Source organism: Zootoca vivipara, chromosome 17 (assembly GCF_963506605.1).
Source record: "Zootoca vivipara chromosome 17, rZooViv1.1, whole genome shotgun sequence".
Taxonomy (NCBI): domain Eukaryota; kingdom Metazoa; phylum Chordata; class Lepidosauria; order Squamata; family Lacertidae; genus Zootoca; species Zootoca vivipara.
In genome coordinates, this window is record NC_083292.1 from 42,054,642 (window position 1) to 42,064,819 (window position 10,178).

Below are 10,178 nucleotides of genomic sequence, written 5' to 3' on the forward strand. Positions count from 1 at the left end.
TGATGGACCAGAGGCAGCGTGCTCAGCAACACCAGCACAGGAAATTCTCAGTAGGGATAGGGCTGCGCCTGCTCCTGTCCTGCCTGTGCCCCCCCCCCTGGCGGCATCTGGTTGGCGACTGTGAGAAGGAGCGGCATGCTGGACTAGGTGGTCCCCCTTTGGCCTGATCCAGTAGCAGTAGCATCCTGGCTCTGGTTAACTAGACCCTGCCACTTGCAACCACTGCATCCTGCCCCCCCCCAGCAGCCACAAGTCTAGGGTTTCAAACTTCCCCACCTCCAGGTCTACTGTAAAGAGGGATCCACAGGCCCCTGAGGCACCACTCACGCCTGTCTCCTCCTTGGCTTCCTTCTTCCTCTTGTGCAGAAAGTCACCTCAGTTGTCTGCGTCTCTCGCCACCGCTACACTCGGAACGGGGGCTACCTCCTCGACCTCCTCCAGCCTGGAAATTACTCTGCCAAGGTCCGGGCCACTTCACTGTCAGGGAACGGCTCGTGGACCGGACTGATCAAGTTTTACATCCTGGGGCCGGGTAGGTGGTAGAGGCTGTGCATAGGCAAGGCAAGCAGAAGAGAGAAGGAAGAGAATGGTTTGACTTTGACTAAGCAAGCCTGGCAGTTCAGGGAGGTTCATCTGGTGACACAATGGAGAAACCCTGTGATGATGCAGGGTGGGGGCGGGAGGCAGGGCAAGCACAGACGCCTGGAACAGCTTGGGCCTTTGTATCTCTGGGTTAACATCTCATGAAAATGTGGCCCCAGATGCTGGCAGCTGGGATGTTCTGGGGAACTCCAGAAAAAAGAGCATGCAGGCAGCGAGTTTTCCTTTTGGCCACTTTCAGAGCAACCTTGGGGGCTAATGGAGAAAGAGATCCCTTCGAGGCAGAGAGGAGAAGCACACAGCTGCTTGGGTGAATAAAAACAGGGGAGGGGAACCTGCTGCTGTTCCTGGGCTCCAGCCCCAGGAGACAGCAGGACCAGCTGCCTGAAAACCTGGTAGGAGCTGTAGTCCAGTCACACAGCCCTCACCCCCTTCCGTAAATAGATGGTGGCTTTGTGGGCCTTGGTGACAAAAGGAGAATATTCAGCCCCAAAAGTGAGCATCACCCAGGGCTTATCACCTCAAGACAACCTAGCCTGGCACTCTACCCAGAAACTACAACTAATCCAGAATGCGGCAGCTAGACTGGTTACTGGGAGCAGCCGCTGAGACCATATAACACCGGTCCCGAAAGACCTACATTGGCTCCCAGTACGTTTCCAAGCACAATTCAAAGTGTTGGCGCTGACCTTGAAAGCCCCACACGGCTTTGGTCCAGTAGACCTAAAGGAGCATCTCCACCCCCTATCGTTCAGCCCGGACACTGAGGTCCAGCTCCGAAGGCCTTCTGGCAGTTCCCTCCCTGTGAGAAGTGAGATTACAGGGAACCAGGCAGAGGGCTTTCTTGGTAATGGCTCCCACCCTGTGGAACACCCTCCCATCAGATGTTAAGGAAATAAACAATTATCCGACTTTTAGAAGACATCTGAAGGCATCCCTGTTTAGGGAAGTTTTAAATGTTTGATCTTTTATCACATTATTATTATTATTATTATTATTATTATTATTATTATTATTATTATTATTTTGGGAGCTTCTCAGAGTGGCTGGGGAAATCCAGCCAGATGAGCAGGGTATAAATAAAAACACATGCTAGATCCAGGGATTAGAGTAGTCTGGCACCCACAAACTCACAACAATACATACATAATTTTATTTGTATGCTGCCTTTCCATAGTTCAAACCATGCTCGAGGTGGCTTACAACATGAAAAAATACAGCATTACAGAAGTAATCACCAACAATAAATAAAACATCAAAAATACACAGCCAAATTGGACAATTTCCACATAAATCATAATAAAATCTAAAATAAAGATTTAAAAAATCAGTAACAACCCCCCTTAACACCCCCCTCCCAAAACAATATACCCCAGTCCAAGTGTCTAGAGATTAATAGATAGAAAAGGGAGCAAATGCTTTATGTCTCAAGTAATCAAGGCTGCCTTTGTGCAGAAAGTGATGTAGGTCTCCCTCCCCTTGGGAGCACAGAAGGGAGGATGTTTATGGGGACAATATTTCTATTCCTCGGGACCCAGGTGGCACTGTGGTTAAACCACTGAGCCTAGGGCTTGCTGATCAGAAGGTCGGCGGTTCGAATCCCTGTGACGAGGTGAGCTCCCGTTGCTTGGTCCCAGCTCCTGCCAACCTAGCAGTTCGAAAGCACGTCAAAGTGCAAGTAGATAAATAGGAACCGCTACAGCGGGAAGGTAAATGGCGTTTCCATGTGCTGCTCTGGTTTGCCAGAAGCGGCTTTGTCATGCTGGCCACATGACCTGGAAGCTATACGCCGGCTCCCTCGGCCAATAATGCGAGATGAGCGCGCAACCCCAGAGTCGGTCACGACTGGACCTAATGGTCAGGGGTCCCTTTACCTTTACCTTTATTTCTATTCCTCAGAGGCTTAGCATGTCCCCTTTAATTGGGGAGCCCAAATGATGGCCAGCAGTTGTACCACAATGCTGTGGGTCATTTAGTGCGTGAATTTAGAATCCTTTTTATCACATGGTGCCAAATGTTAGGAAAGCAGACAAAATATTGCCTGAGCAGCCATTGCAGTGGTGGAGACTGTGAGTTGTGTACATGTAATTTCTAAGAGCCTGAAATGGCCCAGGATCCCCGCTTAGAATATTAAAAACACACAAATAAACCCAGTTGGGGCTTGTTGTTTGATCAATGTTAAATAGTTATGTAATAATTAAATATTTCTTTCTCTGCCCCCCCCCAACTTACTTCCATTAACCCCCTTACAAGTAGAGGAAGAGGAGCCCGGAAACTTCTATGTGCTCTTGACGCTGATGCCCATTGTCTTGATGGTGGGGATCACTTGCCTGGCCGTCTTTGTTTTCTTATACAACAAGAAAAGGTAATATGGAATCGGCAGGACACTGGTGCTGTTAGAGGTGCCCCCCCCCCAACATGGGGTGGAGAATCTGTGGCCCTCCAGATGTTATGGGTCTCCAGCTCCCAAGAGCTGATGGTCAGTGTGTGTTCCTTCCAGAACATTCTCTGGGGAAGGGTCAGCTCACACTTTCTACCGGCAGAGAAATGTTGATTTAACTTGGCATGGACCACGTCAGCAATGATGTTGAACCAAAATCCCACAGGGAGGGTCCTAAGGGGGAGGGGAACTCACCGCCACTGTGGTCCCTGCCATGCAAAGGACCTGCCATGCAAAGCCCTTTTTCTCTCCCTCCCAGAAGCACAGAGGGATACCCCAGTGGCACACTGTATGCCTCAGTCAACCCTGAATACTTCAGCACCTCAAACAGTGAGTACGGCTCACCTTTCAAAGTCGCAAGGCACCCCGAGGCAGAGGCGGGCACGGCGCCATTATCACAGGGGCACCCTCTGTCTGAGAGGGCACAGGTGGAGATTTCTATGGAACTGATGGATGATGCCTTAAGCCTACCCTGTCCCTAGCCGGGGGCTATCCACATTTTGCTGGACTCCTGGCTTGCATCCTCATACCTGACCGTGCTGGGACTGATGGGAGTTTTGGTCCAGATCTTTTAGAGGGCACCAGGTTGGGGAAGGCTGGCGTGGGCTCCTCGCAGCAGCTGTGCCTATATTCAGTGTTGCAGCGGGGCTTGTGCAGGAGGACTCTCCACCTGATTCTACTCTTGGCCTTGCCCCTCCGCCACCCTCCAGGCCCCCCAGCCTTGCCTTGGGGGGGGGGCGTATGTGTGGGCCCCACACTGAGCGCTCTGTGCTTTTCCTTCGGTGCCTCTCTTTTGCTAGTGTACGTCCCAGATGAGTGGGAGGTGGCGCGGGAGAAGATAACGGTGCTGCGGGAGCTGGGCCAGGGCTCATTTGGGATGGTCTACGAAGGGCTTGCCCAGGACATCGAACAGGAGGGAGAGAAGACCAGAGTGGCCCTGAAGACGGTCAATGAGTTGGCTACCACGCGGGAGCGCATCGAGTTCCTGAATGAGGCCTCGGTCATGAAAGCCTTCAGGTGCCACCACGTGGTAAGTGGGCCGGCCCTCCCGTTGGACAGCTGAGTTTCGGTGTCAGGAAAAGCAGCATATGGTACCAGTGCTGTTTTTGTTGTGCTTTGTTCTCCCAGGGGGAGACACTCATCGGACATTCTGCCTCGGGTGCCAAAATAGCTTGATCAGCCTCAGGGATTATGCAACTTGATCTGTGGGTTGGTGGGCATTGTCTGCTGCAAAATACTTCAGGGCAGCCCTCCCTGGATTCCCAGAGAGGAACAGGCTAGATTTCAGCTTCCATGTGGTTAAATGACAAGGGGTGGTGAGACGTGTGCCAAAGTTGGTGTTTGGATGACCAATTGCAGCAATGCAAAGAGGGAGCGCCATTGCCCCCGTCTTGCTCTGCTAGAGGGTCGGAGGTGATCTGCCAGGTTCTCATCCTGCCCCATTCAACTCTGCAGTGTGGGAATGCTAATCCTGGCCTACTCTGTGGAGGTGGCATTAGGGTTACTGGACCCCCCTCCTGCCTGTGGGTTGAGGACTTTGAGAGCGTCCTCTACATGCCAGCTGGCCTTTTTTTATCTCTGCTGGCTCTCAGGTCCGTCTTCTTGGCGTAGTCTCCCAGGGCCAACCTGCCTTGGTCATCATGGAGCTGATGACGAGGGGGGACCTGAAAAGCTACCTCCGTTCCCTCAGGCCGGAAGCTGAGGTGAGTGACTTGCAGAGCCTCCCCCAGGCTTTCCTCCAGGGCTCAAGTAAAGCAGCCTGCTTGGGTGGAGAAGCAGTTGCACCTGTTTGCAGCAGAGCAAAATGTTGCCAATCCAGTCCAAAGCCAGAGGGTGGGGATTGCCCACATTACGCTATGGGGAGCTGGGTTTTCATTAGTGCTGAAGTTCCATAGCCCAGGGCACTGAGGGAGTTCATAAACACTTTTCTCATCTCGGAGGGTGGCGACCAGTCAGGGGTCTCCTTGCCTGCCAGCTTTTGCCAGCTTTGATAGTAGCTGGGAGACAAAACCAAAGTATGGAGACAGACTGAGCGCATGGCATTCTCCTGGAGTGGCTGAGGAAATTTCCCCAGAGAAGAAATCCTGTTGGTCTCTTTCCCCCTGCCCTGGGACAGGCTATTTTGTGGTTCTTTCTCTCTAGAATAACCCTGGCCTGCCTCCCCCATCGCTGAGGGACATGATCCAGATGGCTGGCGAGATCGCGGATGGCATGGCCTACCTGAATGCCAAGAAGTTTGTCCACCGGGATCTTGCTGCCCGCAACTGCATGGTGTCAGAGGACTTCACTGTGAAGATTGGGGGTGAGGTCAGGTTGGGGTTCAGGGGTGTTATCATTGTCATTCTCTATGAGTAGAGGTGGTAGTGGTTGAGGCAAGGATGCCCAGGAGGGTAGCAGCCTGTTTGCTGCAGCAACGATCCCCTCCCCCATTTCTGGTGGCACTGGCCTCCCTGGATCAGACCTCCTGCCACACACTAGATCCGTGGCCACGAGGGCTCCCTGCAGCTCAGACTGCAGCTCCTCTGGCTGCCAGGTGGTTGCATGTCTCCCTCCCTGCCAAATTCTCTTCATCTTGGTTCCCCGCAAAAGATTTCGGCATGACCAGGGACATCTATGAGACGGACTATTACCGCAAAGGGGGGAAAGGTCTGCTGCCTGTCCGCTGGATGTCCCCGGAAGCCCTGAAGGATGGCCTCTTCAACACACACTCGGACATCTGGTGGGTGTTTGGGAGAGGAAGGGGCAGGCTTGCTCGCTCCAACCCACACTGTCCTCCAGAGCAGCAGGGGTGGGGGTGGCAGATTTCCAGTCCCAGGGAGTTCTAGCACATCTTTGTCACCACTATATAAACCCTTCCATGGCATTTTCACTCAAGGATAATCTGGGACTGGAAGCAGGAACTTTCAAGGACAGTGTGTGACAGAGGCTGAGGGTGGCAGGTGTGGCTCCTGCTCATGGCGCTCTCTAGCTAGCAACGTCTTGTTTGCTTGTCTGAGCAACAGGGAGAGCTGGTCTTTGTGGGGCAGAGGCGGAGGCCCTGCACTTGAGCAGCATCTTGAGTTGGACCCTCGTGTGTGGGGCCTGTCTTCCCCTTCCCACCGTAAACCTTGCAAAGAGCAGCTGTGCACAATGGCTGTCCTGGGCGCCTCTCCTCAGCTGTGCCCTGTGGCAAGAGGCCAGGAGGAAGAGACTGACTGTTCTGTTGCAGGTCCTTTGGGGTGGTGCTGTGGGAAATCGCGACGCTGGCTGAGCAGCCCTACCAGGGCATGTCCAATGAGCAGGTCCTGCACTTCGTGATGGATAACGGGGTCCTGGAGAAGCCAGAGAACTGTCCACAGAAGCTGTAAGCGCCCCACCAGTGCCTGTCTGTGTCAGTCCATCCAGGTGGCACCTGGGCTGTGCAAAGGCAGATGGGCCTCCCTCCCCCTTCCCTCACCTCCTACCGGTATATCCAGGCAGGGTTGCTGCTGGCAGTCCTTGGGCTGTACATGGCCTGTGGGGGCCTCCCCATCTGGGCAGCAGTGCCCCCCTCCCTGCCTGCCCCCACAGCAAGGCGGCTTGAAACAAATCTCCTCTTGGGAGCCAGCAGCAGGCTGATGTCAAGGCTGCCTTGGGGAGCTTTTGGGGTGGGGATGGTGCAGTAGTGGAGGGGAGAGTGACCCCCTGCTCTTCTATCTCTCCGCCCCCCTCCTGCCCTTGTGGATCTTCCAGCCATGAGCTGATGACCTGGTGCTGGCAGCAGAACCCCCGCCTCCGCCCCACCTTCGCCCAGATCCTGGAGAGCATCAAGGAGGACATGAGCGCCGCCTTCCGCACCCACTCCTTCTTCTACAGCCTGGAGAACAAATGCTGCAGCTCCTGGGAGGCTTCAGACACAGAGACGGAGCATCTACTTCTGAGGGGGGAGGAGGAGGAAGCAGCACCTGAGCTGGCCCCACCCCAGGGTGCCGCCATCCCCAACGGCAGCCCGCTCCGCGCTCTGGGCCTTGGCAGGGACCCCTTGCAGAGCCAGCCTACAGACTGCTGCCAACCCAATGGGAAGGTGGGCCTCTGAAGAAGGGCGCCATCATGGGGCCCACCTCACAGGAGACCCCCGTTGCCCTCTTTGGGACCTGCTGAAAAGCCAGGATGCTTCTGGGCTGCCTACTATGGCGGCTGGAGCAGAGAAAGGACCCCTTCCAGGAGGAGAACCACCTAGTGACACTCCCCTCAGGGTGACAGGGTGGAGTCTCTTTTTAGGAGCAGATGACTTTGCTGGGCGCTCATTTTCTTCCCGAGGGCCTTGGCCTGTTCTGTCATTTCTCCCTTCAGCCACTTTGGGCATGGGGGGTGCTGTGGGCAGCCTCCTCCCTGCCCCCCCCATCACTGTGGGCTGTGGCTTCGTGGGGAGCATTTGCAGTCCTTCAGCTGGGGGTGAACTGGCTCTCCTCAGAGGGACTGCGCATGCAGCGGCCCAGGAAACAGAGACATACTTACGCTCCCTGAAGTGGATCGCTGTGGCAGCCTTGCCCAGGGATTTCATGCTCCTTTGTGGGACTGGTGCACAAGTGAACTCCTGGGCCATGGGGCTAAAACGTGCAGCCAGTGCCTGTGAAGGAAGTTGAAGGCCAAATGGACTGGCTTTGGGAAGGTCGAAGGATGGCCAGACTTTTCCACAGCCTATTCCTGCCTCTGGGCGTGTGTTGGGGATGAGGGGCCACAAATGTGTTCATCCCCACAGCCACTCCAGAGGAGGTTACGTTCTTTCCTTTGTATCTCACCTCTCTTCCAGAATGGCAACCAGACTGGCAGACTTTTTTAAAAATAAATAAATAAAAGAGTAACTAACTGCCTTGAGAGAGGCTTCCTGGGGGGTCTCCCATCCAGTGTGGCCTTACTTTGCAAAGTCCCAGATTCTGGCCCTGAAGCCGGGGCCTCCTCCCCACTGCACTTTCCCAGCTGTTGCAAGGATCTCTTCAGACCAAGTGGCCACTTCAGTCCTAACACCTGCTCCTTGTTGCATAGGAAATTCTGCCGTTTCACTGGCTTCCCCAGATGTGGACTAGAAGCACTGGGAGGTCAGTATTTTGCTGAAGCTAAGCGGGTCCAAGTGAGGTCACTCCCTGGATGGGGGGATCCTCTCTCCCTGCAACCATTTGTGCTGCTTTGGATTCCGTGCTGGAAGAAAAGTCGGGTATAAACGTAAAGGCCCCATCTCTGGAGCTGGCTGTGGGTGGGCGGGCTGCATGAGCTGCTCTCCCTCTCCCCCATTACTGCAAAGGTGCTCTCATTATTGCTGGATGTGAACAGCTGCTTCCATAAAGTGAAGTGCAAGCCCTTGAACTCTGAATAAACCAGTTTGTTTTCCTGTAGAGGTGTCCAGGTGAGCCCGATGGGCGCCTCTTTTATTGGTACAAACCAGCATTGCGAGAGACAGCTCTGCTAAAACTTGCTTCCAGCGTGAAGAACTGAAACCAACCTCCCTCCCATATGAATTAAGTTTCTAATGGGACTAGGTGGTTTTATAATTAGCCCAACTGCAGCGGTGTGTGTTAAGACGGTGTTGCTGTGGTGAGAGGCTTTATTCCTCTGCATCAGCTGCTGGCTCCATGAAGATTTCCCCCTCTCACGGACACACGCAAAAACATGTGTGTGATATAAGTGCATCTGCTCCAGCTCTGGGTGTCCCCGCTGTGCTCATGTGGCGCCTTCATAAAGGAATGTGGGCTTTTGACTGGAAAAGGTGCCCTGTTTCCCTGGTGCATTGATCTTTGAAGTCTTTTCAAGAGTTTCTGACAGTGCAAAACTTGGCTTACAGAGAGTATGTCACCCCTTTGCACATGGATTAACAGATTCCTGCAAGGAAGTCAGGCTTATGAGTCCTGCTGGCTCATCCTCAGTGAAGCCCTTTCCTGTTGCAAAATATGCAACACTGAAACTGCTTGGACCTTCCAGGAGACAGTTTTGGGAAGGCAAATTGCAAGCTGTGGTTGGGGAAAGGGATTCTTGAAACAAAGGGTAGTCCTTGCTGCACCTCGTAATCCAGAGCGACTGACAGTGCAAACACGCAGGAGGCCCCAAGGTGGTGGCTGCTATACCTTCTGAGATGGAAAAGTACAAAATGCAGAGAGCCGGGGGGGGGGGGGGGGAGAATTCCTTTGTACATAGGAGTTCACTGAGATGAAGAACTTTCTGATGGCAAGAGCTGTTTGACAGTGGAACGGACTCCCTCAGAAAGTGGTGGGCTCTCAGTCCTTGGAGGTTTTTACGCGAAGGGTGGATGGCCACCTGTCAGGAATGCTCTAGTTGAGATTCTTGCATTGCATGGGGGTTGGACTAGATGACCCTTGGTCCCTTCCAACTCTATAGTTCTATGATTCTAATGAAAGGTGATCTCTGTACATGGTGCAACCCCCTGTTGGCCTATAAGGTGCTTTCTCCCTGCCCCACTTTACTTTCTTTCATCAGACTGAAGTGGCTAGTCTCTGTAAAAGTTGGGGGAGGTGGGGAAGAGACAGAGAGATCTGCTCCCACCCGAGAAGCTCTGGAAATGAGCCAAGCAGCCCAACCACCCCAAGACGTCCCCTTGATGCTGTGCACCCTGCTGGCGGCTGCCGTGGGAAATGTTCACCACTATTCAAAACGCCAGCCCAGGAGACTGGCAAAGTGGTTCCTCCAGTGGCCCTGGGGCCCAGATCCGCCACGTCCTGCCCCCATGGCAGCTGCAAGGAAGCCTGGTGCCTGGAGGGATGAAGGTCCTGCTGCTGCTGAGCTGGTTGGAACTCAGTCCTTCCCTGAGAAGGCAGGGGGGGCAGCGGGCTCTGGCCCTCCTCACCGGTCCTGCCTGCGGAGGGGGGGTGATGGCGGGTAGTGCCTGACTGGGGGCACGTCGTAGTGGGCAGAGGATGTGGCTGTTCTTGGGGGGAGTCGTAGTGGTTGGGGGGGAATGGCAGAGGTGGCGTGTGAAGAGAAGCCTCCTGCGCCAGCCGAGCAGCTGCCTGGAATGGGAAGGAAGAGGAAGAAGCAGGTCAGTGTTTCCATGGGACACAGAGGAGGGCACAAATTGAGGGCACAGGGAACCCTCCATTGCAAAAATGGAAAATGTTGAGGAACGGAGGGAAGCTGCCATCTGCAGAATCAGACCAACAGCCCGTCTCAG

General features: G+C 54.1%; 1 protein-coding gene across 4 annotated transcripts in view; it reads left to right on the forward strand.

Moving 5' to 3' along the window:
• INSRR (insulin receptor related receptor) overlaps positions 1-9,157 on the forward strand; it is a 36,902-nt gene extending 27,745 nt beyond the window's left edge. For 2 of the 4 annotated variants that reach the window (XM_035137260.2, XM_060269769.1), the window contains exons 14-22: positions 367-532; positions 2,854-2,965; positions 3,300-3,370; positions 3,841-4,070; positions 4,633-4,743; positions 5,183-5,342; positions 5,630-5,759; positions 6,249-6,383; positions 6,752-9,157. In XM_035137260.2, coding sequence (XP_034993151.1) covers positions 367-532; positions 2,854-2,965; positions 3,300-3,370; positions 3,841-4,070; positions 4,633-4,743; positions 5,183-5,342; positions 5,630-5,759; positions 6,249-6,383; positions 6,752-7,094 — 1,458 coding nt within the window. In that variant the 3' untranslated portion in view covers positions 7,095-9,157. The remainder of the gene's footprint in view (positions 1-366; positions 533-2,853; positions 2,966-3,299; positions 3,371-3,840; positions 4,071-4,632; positions 4,744-5,182; positions 5,343-5,629; positions 5,760-6,248; positions 6,384-6,751) is intronic. The other 2 variants (XM_060269768.1, XM_060269767.1) reach the window with 2 other exon arrangements.
• Positions 9,158-10,178: the final 1,021 nt, after the last annotated feature.